A 19,139-nucleotide genomic window follows, 5' to 3' on the forward strand; every position below is an offset into this window, starting at 1 on the left:
TATGAATGATGCAAAGAAGGCAAAAATTGGCATACGTAAGAACACAATTATCGATATCTATCTATTAAGTAGAGTGCAGACTGCAAATGCGGCGTTTCGCCTATTGGACTAATCTTTGCAGGTATCTATATATACAATCAAAATGGTGTAGAAGAACCCAGTATTGGATGTCTGTCCATTAATTAAGGTACATATTGGAATTGCAATTGGATGTCGCCGATTAGACCTATCGTTGTAGATAACTGCGTATGTAGTCCAAATAGTGCGCGCTGGAAATACATTATCTGAGAATCATCGAAGTAGCATCGTGTATAAAGTATACCGCTATCCATACAGTCCTTAGATATATATACATGAATATATGATGCAAGTCACTAAGGACAAACCAAGCAGCGCTACACAGTATATAGAAAGTAAGTAATCTGGTACAAGAACTGTAGTGTGGGCAGTAGCAGGACCTAAGGGTAAGTATCACTAGTCTCAGGACGCTATCCTGGTAGGGGGCGGTATGGCAAGGACATCCACCACAGGGTGGGGTGAGGGGGAGAAGGAGAGTGGAAAAATATTCAACAATTATCAGCTAGTAATATAGTACACAATTATCAATTTTTATCCTTATTATATATCAAGGTCACCAAATGGATGAATATTAGGCAGCAAGAGATGGTAGCGGGCAGGAATGATGCATAACAGACTGTTATATGCAGCAGTACATTGATATAAGGGCTAAAGAAAAATAGGAGTCCAACTTGTGGGAGTATACAGACATTGATTAGAGCGAAGGGATCGGATCCAATAGCACCTGTGGGTGCATCGATAGCATATCTTGAAAGAGTATTGGTTATGGTCCCTCTATTGGAGCAGCAGACTGTGAATCTGAGAGTTAGGCAGATAAAAGTGATCTCATCATGCGTGCTGTGAAAAAAGGTTAACACCTATATAAAAAAGAAAAGGCAAAACGCAAATTAGTGATACAATGCAAGTGAGAGTATTAGGGGGCCCAAATACAAACTAGACTTTAAGGGGTCCAGGACAGTGACCAAACCAGTGAGAGACTGGATAAAGAGCTAGAAATAGCTGAGTGAAATACACCGAAAAGGTGAAGAAATAAGGAATGCTGTGTCCAACTGATAGAAGAAGGGATAACCAAACAAGATAGAAATAAGGTGATAAAAAAGGCATATAAAGAATGGAATGGTGTTCCAACTATTTTTTATAATGACCTGTAAACAGTAGTTCTTCGTTCAGGCCTTGTGGAGCAACAGTATCCAAGATATAGATCCATCTCGATTCGCTTCGGAGAAGTTGTGGCACTAGGCTTCCACCTCGAACATTTTGTGAGATTTTCTCAAGACCCAAGACACGCAGATCCTGTGTTCGACATCTATGAAAGTGGAGAAAATGGGCCGCTACTGAAGTGAGGGTCTTTCCTTTTTGTAAATCGGAGGCCGCTGTGTTGATGGTGGACAGATGTTGTTGGCATCTCCTACGCAATTCTTGTGTGGTTTGACCCACATAGAGTTTTGGACAGGGACAGAGTAGTACATAGACCACTCCCTTGGTTTTACAATGTATGTAATCCCGAATTTTAAAGTTTCCATGATGCGTGGGGTCCTGAAATACAGAGGTTTGTATTATGTGTGGACATATCGAGCAGCCCCCGCATGGAGATGATCCTGTGAAACGGACTCCCCTCCCCAATGTGGTAGTGGGGCGCTGGAAATGACTGTTTGTGAGAGTGTCCCTCAAGTTGCGAGCACGTCGAGCCGTAAGTAACGGTTTGTCCGTGAGGAATGGGGCCAATCTCACGTCACTTTTTAAAATCCCCCAGTTTTTGTTCAGGATGTCATACAGGTCACCCCATTGATTGTTGAATGTAGTGACTAACCTTGGTCTAGAGTCCATTGTCCGAGACTTGGTTTGAAGGAGGTCCTTTCGCTCACTCAATTTAGCACTGGTAAAGGCTCCGGAGATTATTTTCCGAGGATATCCGCGTTCTTGGAATCTGTGGGTCAACTCCCGTGCGTGCCTCCTAAAATCTGATTGGTCGCTGCAGTTTCGCTTGAGTCTAAGAAATTGTCCCGTGGGGATTCCGTTCTTGAGGTGTCGAGGATGGAAGCTAGAAAAATGCAACAAGTTGTTAGTCGCAGTTTGTTTGCCGCACTGCTAAGGCTTGGAACCTGGCTCACACATCAGATTAACTTAACAAACTTACAAATCGACAGGGGAAACCCTCTGATACAGTACCTTCTTAGACTCACCATGAACTATGAATCATACTTTCATGTGTTCTAACACTAAAAGGGGCGGTATGGTAGGATATCCATACACCGCTGGGGGGCGGGACTGGATGATTTAAATAGCTGGGTTGATTTCCCTTTCCTTATCCCCTGAGGAAGCCCGCCAGACGGGCGATACGTGTGGGGCGTTTGTGGTCTCTCCTCTTCATGCTCTACTTTAGGTAATACAATGTGATGTACTGCTTTATTGTATCTACTTGAATTGTGTATCTACACCACTAGCTGCTATTTTCTGCACGCAGCACTTTATCCATGTTTTGTTTCGTTTTTTGATCTCATAATATGTAAACACCTTGCATTGAGACACTGTCTCTACTTGTCTTGTACACCACACAGCACACAGTCCAAGAACCGTTGTATGTATTCAGCCTAGGCACTTTGCACCTTATTATTACATGTGATTTTGTGCATATTTTTTTATATTTAGCAGCTTTGTTATCCATTGTTGGTTGTACATATATGAAATATTTCTGAGGAGAGACCATTGTGTTCTTTTTCCCATTTTTTGGGTTTTTAAATGCTTTTATCTTTGTATATTGATGAAATAATAAAATTTATCTTGTTTGCACATCCGCTTTCCCTCTCTTTTCTAAAGTATCATTATTTGGATGTGTTATTTGTCTATTGCATTATTTTCCCCTCTCAAATCTTGTTTGGTTCAAATCTATAAGCCTGAAAACGCGATGATTTTTAATTTCCAAAATGGCAAATTTTTCAAAAAATGCAACATTTTTTCTTTTTTTTTTTTGCAAATAAATGTAAAACTTACCAGCCAAAATTAACCACTAAAATGAAGTACAACATGTGGGGAAAAACAATCTCAGAATCGCTTTGATAAGTTACAGAGTTCAAAAGTTATAACCATATGAAGTGACACAAGTCAGAATACAAAGAACGGGGCTGAGCCTTAAGCTGTAAAATGGCTGCGTCCTTAAGGGGTTAAGTCCTAGTAATGAGCTATTGTTACAGGTAAGTAAGCTTTGTTAGAATTGTAGAAGCACAACCTCATGCCACACAATGGAAAACATTGCAATCATTGACCTTAATTCTGCTGCTACACCCAAAACACCCAAAAAATTCCCTTCCCTACTACTAACTTAATCTGGGGAATAGGAAATCCAATAGAGACTATGTCATGGTATTATTAGATGAATCAGATTTAGCCACAAATCGCTCTCTGCAGATTATGAAATGTTTAATCATCGATAGTAAGATAACAACACAATGGCAACAGGAGACAATTCACTGTAATATACAACACAATTCATGAATGACAAATCTGCTGCATATTGAGCATCTTACAGCCTTCTGGGCTTATGTGACACAGCGTCCCATTGATGACTGTGGTGAACATTCAGATTCCCCCCATTGTTCTAAAATTTACTGAACTGAACCAAAGTTGGACTCCGGAAAGGTGTGGCAGTCGGTGAGGAACCGGTTTACATTCGTCTACTGGAGTTGTTTCTCAACATACATAACACAATTTGCAACTGTTTTTGCTTTGACCACATAAAAAAGATGGAAGGGACCTCACATTTGCCATTATTTGTTGATAAAAATTTGTTCCAGTTAGCCAGGGGTGTTACTAAGAAGGCAAGGGCCCCCATATCAGACTTCCAAATGGGGCCCCCCTTCCTCCTTAAAAAAAATTCTATTTGTTTACTCACACATATTATTTACAATCACGCACATTTATACACTCATATATACACACATTTATATATATATATATATATATATATATGTATATACACAGACCACATACAGTATACACACACCACATATACATACATAGAGAATATACACACACATACACATGAAATACCATATACAGACATATAAACACACACACCTACAGCATATACATACCCAATAGCCCAGATGCTGGGCCCTCTGACACTGCAGGCCCCATGGCAGCTTCTATGCCTGCTGCCCCTGTAGTTATCACCCTGCTGTTAGCCTCTCTTTATAAAACTCTACTGGATCTCTGACTTATTCCAGCATACTTCTGAGCTAAGTATTAAAGCGTAACCGTCATTTGAAATAATTTTTTATATTGTGTATAGGAGGATGTAGTGAACATTTTTCTAATACACTTTGTTAACAAATTTTGCTTGGTTTCTAAAAGAAATCAAGCTACTCCCTCCCATAGAGATGCTTATTCCGGCATGTAACAGTGTGTGTATATGGGTGCTGCATGAGCTCACATCTAATCTCCCTGTGTTTGGTTAAACAGCTCTTGCAGTGAGGATTAACCCCTTCACTTTCAGCTTGATGTTTGAAAATTATACTTAAAGGAAACCTACCACTGCTCGCATGATGAAATCACCCGGTAGGCTATTTAATGCTGATGCCGGCACATACTATAAGGCAAAGCAATCTTTAGTTTAGCTAAAAAACCCATTATCTTACATATGTAAATAGCCCTCTGGTGCTACCCCTACGTCATCTTCGGAATGTCGATGGCTTCCGATCTTTAAATATTCCCGCCTCCTTCAATGTACCCGTCCTCCTTCAGGTGCCGAGAGCAGTGATGTCACCTAGCCCTCAGCACCTATCGCGCAAGCGCAGACACTAACTCTAATTCAGCCGGCCGGCGATTGGTGCCCAGAGCTTGGTGACGTCATGGCTCTCGGCAACTGAAGGAGGATGGGTACAATGAAGGAGACGGGAATATTTAAAGATCGGAAGCCAGCAACATTCTGAAGATGACGTAGGGGTAGCATCGGTGGGCTATTTACATATGTAAGATAATGGTTTTCAACCCAAGCCCCCCGGAAAATGATCTATTCTTCATTAAGCTGTTAATGGCTGAAGGTTAAAGTATGTATAATGAGCCTCTGGGGCTCCTGTGCCCATTCTTAGCCCCAAACCTGAGAGATATATGGTATGTCCTTCTAAAAAAAAGTTTTAGTGCGCCAACACTTGTAATTTTTGCAGCCTAACACAGTAGCAGTATACATGTGGGATCCTGCTGATCCTAGAGCAGAATTCATTGATCTCTACCAAAATTAAGGCTTAAAAACACAATTTCTGCTAGTTTCTGATGCTTGTGAGATGGCATGAAGAATTACCACTGGGGGTTACTCTGCTATGTGTGCGGGATAGGGACAAGAAATCAGGGAGGAGAATGGCTACAGATTTAGGGAGTGTTAGACCATTAGAAATGATCAATCAGATTTAGGCATTTGCTGAGCTATTCCCTTGCAAGTAATCAAATATCAGGATAACGATCAAGAGCAGGTCAAACAACATATTTGAATTCCATTAGGGAGTCATAAACAATCCAACAGACCTATTTTTATTAATGTGTTTAATTAGTAGCCAAAAAAGTAAACTTACATGTGCACAGGTGGACCCCAAAGGATTAGACTTTATTCACCCCTCTCTAAGAATCAGAAAACTGTTTAATGATGCAGTAAGGCACTTTGGTACCACATCATGAAATCTTTTTTTTTATATCTTCAATTTCACAATTTTTTAAAAGAGAAGCTTTCATGTAAATTATCCCACCCAAAATAAATACTTCATAGAAAACAATGATTAATAAGCATTGCCCTTATCGCTAAATGGTTCTTCTGCATGGCTGCAATGTTACAAAAATCAGCTTGTAAACTTATCCAACTCACCTGATGTCAGTCACGAATATTAAATGTTACTTGCATTGCCCCGCCTCCTTTTCCTTCATTAAAAGGTCTAAGTGCTATGATATGCTGTTGTATGGAACATTGAGAAAGAGCTCTGTTACATCATTGGGCACTTTAAGTCATGTGGCCAGGATGATGTCATCAAAGGTCCTATTTCATTTATCTACCGCATGTATGTATCTGACCACATGAAATTACAGCATGTCTCCATGGAGAATGGGGAGCTGTAGAATTCCATTAAGGCTGCTGTGATTTCATGTGATCAGATGTATAAATAGGGTAGATGTTGCAGATGTAACAGGACCTTAGATGATGTCACGCTGGTCACATGACATGCTAAAAAAAGCATGGGACATGAGGCGGAGTAGATGGGAGGGGCCAGCTGAGCAGGACACATGCCCTCTAATGCTAGGTTATAAAAAATAAAATTGATTTATGGGGATGTGAAGGAATCAAATTTTAGATAAAAGAAGGGTGTCAGAGAGTTAAAGGGAACCTGTCACCAGGGACCTCATTTTCACTAAATAATTGTAAAGATTGTAAAAGCCCATGACACCTACAGTGCCTTTTCTAATCATTTGCATTACAATATAATTGTGTGTTATAACTTAAATTGCATCCTGACAAAATCTTGGACTAGTCACAGGGGCTGGGCTTTGGTTTGGATGCTTTTCAAAAAAACATGTGATTTGTCTGAGCTGCAGGCTGCCTCCATCATTGTGCTCCTGTATAGCTCCTCCCTCTCCCACTGATGTCAGCTTACCAGGCTGTGACCTCTGAGAAGGAGCAGGAGGTGGAGCTGTACAGGAGCACAAATGTGGGGGGCTAAGATCTGAGGAGTGAGCAGCACAGACAAGCCACATGTTTTTTGAAATGCATCCAAACCAAAGTCCAGCCCCTGGGACTACTCCATAATTTTGTCAGGGTGCAAGGTAAGTTATAACACACAATTATACTGTAATGCAAATGCTTAGAAAAGGCAGTGGCTTCTGCAAACTGTATGTAGTAAAAATTAGGTCCCTGGTGACAGGTTCCCCCTACAGTCACTAACTGTATTTGTGAAAATGTGGTCATAGGTTCCCTTTAAGCAAGTAGGCCAGGAAGAGGGTAGCCCTGCCCATCCCACCGCGCTAGATGAGGCTCCGGGAAGAACAAAATAGATTCTGTTTAAGGTTTGCGTGTGAGCCAGAATACAGCTCATAGTTCCCAAAAAATGATCCAATCTGTATCTTTTATATTTTTAGCTGCAAAGTTACGATTGCAAGGCTGTGGGAAAATCTCTGAACTTTGAATGACTTAAAACTAATTTGTCATGGATAATGGTTAATAATAAACATTTCAGTATTGTTAATGGTAAACGTAAGAAATTAAAGCCAGCAATCCTGAAATCCAGTTTTAACCCCTTAATACTGCAACCCTTTTTCACTTTTGCAGTTTAGTTTTTCAGTCCCCTCCTTCCAAACAAGAGAACTGAATGAGTACTTGTTATTTGTACGACAAATTGTTACATCTAATGTACTGGGAAGCTGAAAAAAATCCAAATGCCGTACAATAGACAAAAATTATTTTGCAATAACCTTTGTTTTTCACTGTATGGTCCAAATGACCATTATTTTTGATCAGCGAGATATCGAATTGTTGCATAGGGGTTGCAGGTAAAAGTGAAGTCAAGTACTCACTGCTCTCTGGTCCCTTCCTGTTCTGGGTTTTGACATCAGTTATCTCCAATGTATAAGATAACCCACAGGTGGGGTCTTTACTAATTTCTCTAGTGTCCCTTTAAGAGCCATCATTCCCTTTATCTACGTGCTCGGATTTCCTGTGGTAATCCCAAACTGCCATATACGGTCCAGAGAGGGTGTTTGTACTGGCATTTCATTCAGTACTGTTATCAAATGTTTTGTTTAAATGTATACAGGCGTTCCCTGACTCAAGACCTGCCGACTTACAGACGACCCCTAGTTACAAACAGACCTCTGGATGTTGGTAACTTACTGTTCTTTAGCCTTGGGCTACAATAAACAGCTGTAACAGTTATCAAATATGTCTTTTATTAAAGAGAACCTACCACCACGAATCTACCTATAAAGGTAGATCGGGTGGTAGGTGGATGTAAGGGACGTGAGGAGAGCTCTTTTTAGAGCTAATCCTCACGTCCCCGCTAACTTTTGGGAAACTTTATTGACCGAATATGTAAATTTAGTTATGCGGCTACTGGGGCGTGGAGTAGCCGGCACGAGGCTACACAGCGCGGCTACTCCACGCCCCAGTAGCCACGTTACTCCTCCTACCCTGTTGTGTGCGGCACGCAGCTCCTCGTAGCTGCGCGCCCTCGTCTGATATGATGGCGTTCTGCGCATGCGCAGAACGCCGGCTGAGCAGTCCCAGCTCCGAGGCCGGAGCTACTGTGCATGCGCAGTAGCCGGCTTCTCAGACGAGGGCGCGCAGCTACGAGGAGCTGTGCGCCGCACACAACAGGGTAGGAGGAGTAATGTGGCTACTGGGGCGTGGAGTAGCCGCGCTGTGTATCCTCGTGCCGGCTACTCCACGCCCCAGTAGCCGCATAACTAAATTTACATATTCGGTCAATAAAGTTTCCCAAAAGTTAGCGTGGACGTGAGGATTAGCCCTAAAAAGAGCTCTCCTCACGTCCCTTACATCCACCTACCACCCGATCTACCTTTATAGGTAGATTCGTGGTGGTAGGTTCCCTTTAAGCTTTATTGTTAATCCTGTTCCTTATGACAATCCAACATTTTTAAAATACAATTGTTTCAAAGACCAAAAAATATTTGGCTGGGGTTACAATTATAAAATATACCAGTTCTGACTTACATACAAATTCAACTTAAGAACAAATCTACAAATCTACAGAACCTTGTACGTAAATCCTCAATTCCAGAGAAAATCGGTAGATTACCGTAAACTCGGGCTCTCCTGTGAGCGTCAATGTCATCCAAGCTGCTCCGTAGGATTATAATTCTTCACACCTCTACTGGCGCTTATTCCCTCTTCCTCTCTCCAATTCTCCTGCCTGAGATCCAGAGACGTTAGAGAGCTCCAAGTTTTTGGTATTATCTCAGCTTTCAAGAGTCCCTAAAGTCAGTAACATCACTGCCTTCCCTATAACATCAGCCGTGGCCTATTATATGTACCAAAAGTGCCGCAGGGGAACATTGTTATAATGGGACCCACCTCTACTTGGCCCTGAGGCCTAGACTAGAACTGTGCTACCATGAAATCCGAGGCCACAACCTTGGGCCCCAGTGGGGATGTTACAACTGGCTTCAGGTCCTAGATGTGTACTCATATGGACTAAGGAGCAGCAAATACTTGCCATATGTATCTACTGCTACGTGCAGCTCTGGCACCCGTGACTTGTATTTCAGGACAGAGATGCAATGCTTGGTTCTAAAAAATGATATTTTCTTATTTTATGAAGAAATATATGCACAAAAAGGGGCTCTGGCACTTGTATTGATTTGTCAGGTTCTGCTTGTTTCCATCAAACCATTGATCTGTCACTGAAATTTTCAGTTTATCTGCTTTTCTGAAATTATGGAAATATATGGAATATGACCTGACCCGGTCTACACTGCTCTGGCAAATATTGCCTATAAATGTACTGCTTGTTACCTATTACCTGAATGTTAAAAATACCTTCCAAGATAAGATATTTACTTTCCCCAATCCAGCAATAAGATTAATGACTGGAACTTTACAGTCAAGTAAATAGGAAACTATTTACTTTATATAAAAAGTATGAAACATTGTGTAAGGGTCATAATATTTCACAGGTGGCAGGAGAGGTGGAAATGTTTTTATACTTTTTGTTAAATACTAACACCTTGATATAAGGGGACACGTAGCATTGACTTGTTTCCTGTCGCCATCTAGTGGACTGGTTGATCTGGGGAAAAAAGGTCTTTTACAGGATGTCCTGTTTGGAACATAATTGGAAGCTGATAACAGTGTTACACATACAGTTTAAAAGGGAACCTCTCATCAGGTTTTACCCTGATAAACTACTAGCCCCCTCTAGTGGGGTATGAAATGTTCCTTCTACAATGTCCGCTTGTATTAACCTATAAAAATTATACCTTTTCCACCTAAGTTTCACATGAGATGAGTCAAGTTTAGTGGTTGGAGGGGGAGTGTCACTTCATGAGGCCCTATCGTCTGTTCTATGGTGCCTAGAAATACAGACAACAAAGACGTAGGGGCTCATTTATTAAGGGTCCGCGGAGCGCATTTTCCACAACAGAAATCAGCGGGAGAGAATTGTATCGCACTTACATGCACCAGGAAGAAGAAAGTGAACTCCGGCGGACCTCGGCGGGGAAGCTAAGGATGCAGGAACTCGGGGGCACGATCTTCATGAATCGTGCCGGACTTCATCCTCGTCGGACCGTCCGAATTAGGGATCGTGACTGGACCAGGTAAGTAAATTTGCCCCATAGTTGTAAATGCAAGCTGAAGATAAATATCTAGTTCTGTACTATTTTTTAACTGCCTTTATGTCCAGTTCTGTAACATTGGGGTTACTGAAGTGAAACCAGCCCTGCAACCACCAAAGCTGACTCATCTCATGTAAAAATTGATAAGATAATAATAAGAGCAGGGGCATCACTAGGACAAGAGATCCGGGACCCCGGATCTCCCTGGGTCAGCAGGACATTTGTCCCGCTGCCCAGCATCCCCCCCGCCCCTTTCTCTCATCACGATCTGTGTCCTCAGGACATAGATCCTGATGAGAATAAGTGCACACTGCTTTCTCCTGCAGGACCTGCAGCCTTTGGGAGAATATTGGAGGCTGCAGGGTCACCTGTGATCATGAAATCAGGGGGAAGCAGTACACAGAGCTGCATGAGTGAGGTGAGAGGAAGAACATAGGGTGATGTGTGTGGGCACATTACAGAGGGACATTACAGGGGGATGTGTGTGGGGACATTAAAGGGAACCTACCACTACAAATCTACCTATAAAGGTAGATCGGGTGGTAGGTGGATCAATGGGATGTGAGGATAGCCCTTTTAAGGGCTAATCCTCACGTCCCCGCACTTTTTTAGTAACTTTTATGAAACTTTTATGCTAATTTTATTATGCGGCTACTGGGGCGTGGAGTAGCCGCATCTGAGGTTACACGAGGCGGCTACTCCACGCCCCAGTAGCCTCTTTTCTCCTCCTACTCACCATCTTCGGCTGCGCGCCGAAGATGGTGGGTAGGAGGAGAAAAGAGGCTACTGGGGCGTGGAGTAGCCGCCTCGTGTAACCTCAGATGCGGCTACTCCACGCCCCAGTAGCCGCATAATATAATTTGCATAAAAGTTTGATAAAAGTTACTAAAAAAGTGTGGGGACGTGAGGATTAGCCCTTTAAAGGGCTTTCCTCACGTCCCATTGATCCACCTATCACCCGATCTACCTTTATAGGTAGATTTGTGGTGGTAGGTTCCCTTTAAAGAGGGACATTACAGGAGGGCTGTGTGGGGGACATTACTGGGGGACATTACAGGGGGGCTGTGTGTGGGGACATTACTGGGGGACATTACAGGAGGGCTGTGTGTGTGGACATTACTGGGGGACATTACAGGGGTGCTGTGTGTGGACATTACTGAGGGACACTACAGGAGGGCTGTGTGTGTGGACATTACTGAGGGACATTACACGGGGCTGTGTGTGGGGACATTAATGAGGGACATTACAGGGGGGCTGTGTGTGAGGACATTACTGAGGGACATTACAGTGGGGCTGTGTGTGGGGACATTACATAGTTTAAATGCAGGACACCAGGTCCTGGTTATCAACCGCATGCGTTTACTTGGAAACACATATGCAATCGTGTGCTAGCGTCATGTCATGAAAGCAACGCTAGCCGAACGTGTGACCGATTTTTAAACGGACTGAAAACGCATGCTTTAAAGAGGTTCAAAAATGGGACGTGTGGCATCACCCACAATATTTTGGGAGGTTGTTAGGGGCAGCAGCAGGATAACACTGTCAGGGACACAAATTGGTGGGCGGGTCGTCGGAATTTGTGTCACAAGCCATGCACTTACATGTACCGGGAAGAAGATGGTGAACTCCGGCGGACCTGGTGAAGTGGACGCGTCTCCTGCAGTCACTGGATGGAACATGTAGAGATTTCTCCTGTGGTTTCTGTAGCTGTATATACACTCAGTAACGCTGTTATTGGCACAAGCAAATGTGAGGGGGTTATGTACAGGAGGGGGTATTACTGAAAGTGTGATACACATGCATTGGCGCCACGCCCGGATCTTTTACCAACCTCTGGATAAGGGTCATATTTGTCTCACTTTGTGTGAAAATTTTTATATCTGAAATGTGAGATATTTCACATAATTCTAATTCTAGAAAGGACATTTTATACTCCACCTGACGGGCTAGTGGTTTAGTGAGGTAAAACCTGGTGAGAAGTCCTCCTTAGGCCTCATGCACACAACTATTATGGGGGCCATGATCTGGCCGTAAAATTGCAAAATAGAGGTCTATGGCACTGGGTCAGAGTAGGGTGGGCACTCTGTGTCTCTTGCACCATGACCTGGCCGGGCAGCCGCTGTGTAAAATATTAGACAAGTCCTATATTTTGCGGTTACGTGCCAGCGGCTTTTTGGCTTTCTATGAACAGGGGAGGGGTGAACAGCGTTCAACTGCACGCGCCCGGGTTATGCCCTTGGGAGCACACATTCATGTACATTCTGTATTAACTTGTTTGGCTTATCTGCGTATTAGGCAGCAACGTTTTGTACCGCCTTGTAAGCAGCAAAATAAACGCTGAAACTGGATTTAACTAGATAGATATCCTCTGGTTGGCCAAGGCCCAAATCCAAACAGCATCCAAAATTACAGATGCTTATGATGCCAAATGCTTGCAAATCGAGTATTTTTCTTACAATCTTTCAAACTCTTGTTGAAGCCACCGTGGCGCCCTTAATTATTTTATTCTGTTCCCTTATAAAGAATGGCCACACCATTATACAAGCTCTTATACCTCCTGTGCCAGCCCCTCATCCTCATAGACTGTAAGCTCTTGTGTCACCCCCTCATAGACTGTAAGCTTTTGTGTCACCCCTTATGCTCATAGACTGTAAGCTACGGTGTCACCCCCTCATCCTCATAGACTGTAAGCTCTTGTGTCATCCCCTCACCCTCATAGACTGTAAGCTCTTGTGTCCCCCCTCATCCTCATAGACTGTAAGCTCTTGTGCCACCCCCTCATCCTCATAGACTGTAATCTCTTGTGTCACCCCCTCATCCTCATAGACTGTAAGCTCTTGTGTCACCCTCTCATCCTCATAGAATGTAAGTACTTGATCGAATATGATGGCGCTGTAAAAAAAAGATTATTATTATTTTTTGGTAACAGTATTTTTTCTTCCCTTTTAAATAATGATGTAACTACCCATGTGTACGGTGTTGCATTATTGTGGTATATACTGCCATCTAGTGTAACTACATGCTAACTTCATCTTCTAATAATATTACCCTTAAAAAATGTTATTATTGAAAGTCCTTAGATTTTACCTTGACAATCGGATTCATACAGTTTAGTGCCACAACACTGAATAGGTATAGTACATATAACTTACATTGTTCTCTCTCTTCACAGCAGAAGGATACATAGGAAAAAAAGTCATTAGAACATTGTAATGGGGTTTAGGTGTCTTTTCTTACTATATTATTTGGCAAGATGTAACATTGCACACAAAACATAAACAAATTTTAATTGCAAATGTAACTGTACTTGATTAGGGATTATTCTGATTGCCACATTGGAGTGAGGGACAATTTTCCCCTTATATAGGATAACTGGTGTCCTATTCCTTTTACCTCTGTAGAAAACAAAATTTGGGAATTTTTTTACTCTTTCTTGTCTTTTTTCAACCTTCCAGTATTGCTACATCTGTATGTAAAGCAAGTACAATGCGTTCTAACATGCACTTATGATCGTTATGACATGGAGATCAGTGTGATGTGATGGCAATTCTTCTACATGGTGAGAACCAGATATGTTGGACTGACAATTTATTCCTATATTATGTATAAAAAAATAAACATTTCTTTTTTTTTTTTTTTTTTAGACAAAGGAACTTTATTTCGATTAATATAGAACAAGGGAAAAAGAAACATAACCCAAGTAAAAAATAAATCATAATTAATCAATAATAATGTAATAAGCATTACATTGCGCAGCCTCTGTTTTAGGAGAGTATAACGAAAACTAAGAACAGTAGGTTCTCCTTCCATTCCCCAGAACTGAGCGTTGCCTTCCTTTACAATTCACTTACAATAGCATAAAAAAACATGGGCTGCTTCACTATTTTCACTATTTTTCCTATATTTTATAGCAGATTGGGAAACGGAACCTGTGGAACACAGGTGTGAACTGAGCCTTACTATTTCCAGCAGTGGGGCAATGAAACTAGCTGCACGTTTCTATAGTTCCATATGAATGTTTGTATTCTGTTATGTAATATTTTAATGTACATGTCTCCTATGATTTGTAAAGTGCTACGGAATATGATGGCACTATATAAATAAAGATTATTATTATTATTAAGTGATCTATTTACATTTTTTGCAGGAAGATTATCCTTCATAAATTCCATAAATGAATAAAGTAGAAATTAAAGTGAATTCAAAACTTTTTATATTTGGCTAGAGGGGGGCGGGGGCTTTTTAGAATTAATAATCCTCTGTCCACGCTCCCATTCAGCTGTGCCACCGCCCGTCACGGCTGGCCTCTGATTGTATACAGGGGCGGGCAGTGACATCACAATAACAGTCGCATTCCTATATACAGCCTATATACAGCCTGAAACTCCTGCTGTAGATGCTGCATCACTACCGCTCTCTATATACTAACAAAGACTAGTGATTGCAGGCAGCGCTGTGGCATAATTTAAAAGTAGTTAAAAAAATGTAATAAGTAAAAAACATAATAGTTCAAATCACCCCCCCTTTCCCTAGAACTAATGAACAAAAATCAATCATAAACTGTCAAGTATTGCAGCATCTCAAAATGCCCGGGTTATCAAAATATAAAAATAGTTATTCCCAACGGTGAATTCTGAAACTGAAAATATCCCCCAAATTTCCAAAATGACAGTTTTTCACCAATTTTGCAATACATAAAATTTGATTTAAAAAGTGATGAAAAGGTTCCCATAGCTGCTGGTAATGGAAATGTCATCAATTTCCACCAAATAATTACACCTTACACAAGTTTATACACCAAAGTATAAAAAAGTTATTGGCATCAGAATATTGTGAAACATGGAGATTTTTTTTTTTTTACAAAAGGATTTATTTTTTAAAAAATCTATTAAAACATAATAAAACATATGCAGATTTGGTATTACCATTATTGTACTGACCCAAAGAATAAATGGAAGGTGTCATTTGTAGTGCACAATAAAAGCCTTAAAAACTAAATCCACAAGAAAATGTTTTTCATCAATTTCACCGCATTTGGAATTTTTTTTCCAGTACATGGCGAATAATATTCAATACCATCACTTGGAAGTGCAATTTTTAACACAGATTTTTTTATAACTTTTATTTGCCTAATATGTACATTTTCTAGAAAGTCTACTAGGGCGTGGAGTAGCCGGAGCTGAGACTACACGGCGCGGCTACTCCACGCCCCAGTAGCCTCTTTGACCCTCCTACCAGAAATCTTCGGCGCACAGCTCCTCGTAGCTGCGCGCCCTCGTCTGTGAAAGCTGCCGGCCGTGCAGTTACGACTTCGGAGCAGTGACTGCAGGAGTGTTGTAGAGCGCTGGGAGATGGTGTCGGATGGGAGCTTCAGGCCAGGCCAGCTAAATAGACGGCCCCAGCCCGGCCCTAAATTATTTCTTAAACTCAGGACCTGTAGTTGGTTTAGGGTCCCAAATCGACCTGACATGTCCTTATATTGCCACTAGGGGGAGCTCATTGCATACGGGTCAGTATGGAGAATCCAAGTTATACAAGATGCGCCCTCTAGAGGCTAATAGTGGTATTAACCTTTCATGGCTCAGGCTGGAGGAGCTGGTGTAAAGCCGGAGGACGCGCATCTTGTAAGAGGTGAGCAATGGAGAGAGAGCAGTGTAATGTGTAGAGACAAGCAGTGGGGGCTTCGTGTGCTGGCGTTATTCTCCTCGCGGTACCGCACCTGTGTGTATGATGCAGCGGCGGCGTTACATAACGTGGAGCCCCGTGCACATTACGTGTGTGGTGGGCAGTGCGCGGTAACGTCAGAGGGGAAGGGGCAGCAGACAGCGGCGCCCACTACTGCCAATCATCCCCAGCAGCAGCAGCAGCCGCACACCGGGAGGAGAGAGCTTGTGGAGGTGAGTGATGCGGCTGGCAGTGCCCCAGGGAGGACCATCACCCCCATCATCAGCCACCACCCCCTGCTGCCCGGCACACACCCGGCTACGTGCAAATCCCATCAGGGGCTGGGGGCCTCATTATAGGGATTATCATTACTGTGCACTAAGTCATCCGCACCTGCATCATGTGTGTGCCATGTGTGTGCCATGTATGTGCCATGCGTGTGCCATGTATGTGCCATGCCCGGGCAGGCGCCGCTGCTGCACGGCTCTGTCACTCTAGGATTTGGAAGCTTTAGGAATATTGTGACACATTCCCGGCTCCAGCTATAACCTCCATTTTAGAAATGTTGCAGGCAGATAAATATCCTTTGTAGGATGAGGCTGGCAGAGATGCCAGGGCACAGGTACCAGCTGGGTGATGTGTAGCTCTCTATCACACATGTGGCTGTTTATTAGTTTTTATATATAATATATGGTTATATGTGTAGGACTATGGAGGAGATGTCCGCCGCTTAGTGCTGAGGAGGCTGGCATCATCCAGTGACGCTGCCTGCCCACAGCGTATTACACTGGCATCATGTGTACAAATATTAGGATGTGCCCGCAGCTCATTATACACCGTTATATATAGACCTGTCTGTATATGTGCCCCTAGCTCGTTACATTGGTATCATATATCGTGCCACAGCTTATGGCACTGCCATGATGTATACAAGATTATGGTGCCCACAAAACATACTACTACTTTGTGCCTGGTATCTTAAACAGCAGTATAACTACCTACTTATACAAGTATTACTACAGTAGGTGCCCACTGCCTGTTACACTGGTATCTTATATGACATGGGCAGCGTTTGTAGAAGTGTCACTATCCACCCACGGCTAAATGCACTGGCATCATGTATGCGGATGTTAGTATGTGCCCACAACTCATTACACTGGTATCATATATACTAATACCACTATGTGCCCACAGCTCATTACACTGGTATCGTATATACTAATACCACTATGTGCCCACAGCTCATTACACTGTTATCATATATACAAATACCACTATGTGCCCACAGCTCATTACACTGGCATCATATATACTAATACCACTATGTGCCCACAGCTCATTACACTGTTATCATATATACAAATACCACTATGTGCCCACAGCTCATTACACTGGCATCATATATACTAATACCACTATGTGCCCACAGCTCATTACACTGGTATCATGTATACTAATACCACTATGTGCCCACAGCTCATTACACTGGTATCATATATACTAATACCACTATGTGCCCACAGCTCATTACACTGGTATCATATATACTAATACCACTATGTGCCCACAGCTCATTACACTGGTATCATATATACTAATACCACTATGTGCCCACAGCTCATTACACTGGCATCATATATACTAATACCACTATGTGCCCACAACTCATTACACTGGTATCATATATACTAATACCACTATGTGCCCACAGCTCATTACACTGGTATCATATATACTAATACCACTATGTGCCCACAGCTCATTACACTGGTATCATATATACTAATACCACTATGTGCCCACAACTCATTACACTGGTATCATATATACTAATACCACTATGTGCCCACAGCTCATTACACTGGTATCATATATACTAATACCACTATGTGCCCACAGCTCATTACACTGGTATCATATATACTAATACCACTATGTGCCCACAGCTCATTACACTGGTGTCATATATACTAATACCACTATGTGCCCACAGCTCATTACACTGGTATCATATATACTAATACCACTATGTGCCCACAGCTCATTACACTGGTATTATATATACTAATACCACTATGTGCCCACAGCTCATTACACTGATATCATATATACTAATACCACTATGTGCCCACAGCTCATTACACTGGTATCATATATACTAATACCACTATGTGCCCACAGCTCATTACACTGGTATCATATATACTAATACCACTATGTGCCCACAGCTCATTACACTGGTATCATATATACTAATACCACTATGTGCCCACAGCTCATTACACTGATATCATATATACTAATACCACTATGTGCCCACAGCTCATTACACTGGTATCATATATACTAATACCACTATGTGCCCACAGCTCATTACACTGGTATCATATATACTAATACCACTATGTGCCCACAGCTCATTACACTGGTATCATATATACTAATACCACTATGTGCCCACAGCTCATTACACTGTTATCATATATACTAATACCACTATGTGCCCACAGCTCGTTACACTGGTGTCATATATACTAATACCACTATGTGCCCACAGCTCATTACACTGGTATTATATGTACTAATACCACTATGTGCCCACAGCTCATTACACTGGTATCATATATACTAATACCACTATGTGCCCACAGCTCATTACACTGGTATCATATATACTAATACCACTATGTGCCCACAGCTCATTACACTGGTATCATATATACTAATACCACTATGTGCCCACAGCTCATTACACTGGTATCATATATACTAATACCACTATGTGCCCACAGCTCATTACACTGGTATCATATATACTAATACCACTATGTGCCCACAGCTCATCACACTGGTATCATATATACTAATACCACTATGTGCCCACAGCTCATTACACTGATATCATATATACTAATACCACTATGTGCCCACAGCTCATTACACTGGTATCATATATACTAATACCACTATGTGCCCACAGCTCATTACACTGGTATCATATATACTAATACCACTATGTGCCCACAGCTCATCACACTGGTATCATATATACTAATACCACTATGTGCCCA

At 42.0% G+C, this 19,139-nt stretch overlaps 1 protein-coding gene across 2 annotated transcripts in view; it reads left to right on the forward strand.

Moving 5' to 3' along the window:
- Positions 1-15,899: 15,899 nt before the first annotated feature.
- Positions 15,900-19,139, forward strand: part of FAM169A (family with sequence similarity 169 member A) — a 44,628-nt gene continuing 41,388 nt past the window's right edge. Inside the window, exon 1 of one of the 2 annotated variants that reach the window (XM_072138480.1) lies at positions 15,900-16,035. In XM_072138480.1, the coding sequence (XP_071994581.1) occupies positions 15,981-16,035 (55 nt within the window). In that variant the 5' untranslated portion in view covers positions 15,900-15,980. The other variant, XM_072138489.1, reaches the window with a different exon arrangement.

Source organism: Engystomops pustulosus, chromosome 1 (assembly GCF_040894005.1).
Source record: "Engystomops pustulosus chromosome 1, aEngPut4.maternal, whole genome shotgun sequence".
NCBI classification, from domain to species: Eukaryota; Metazoa; Chordata; class Amphibia; order Anura; family Leptodactylidae; genus Engystomops; species Engystomops pustulosus.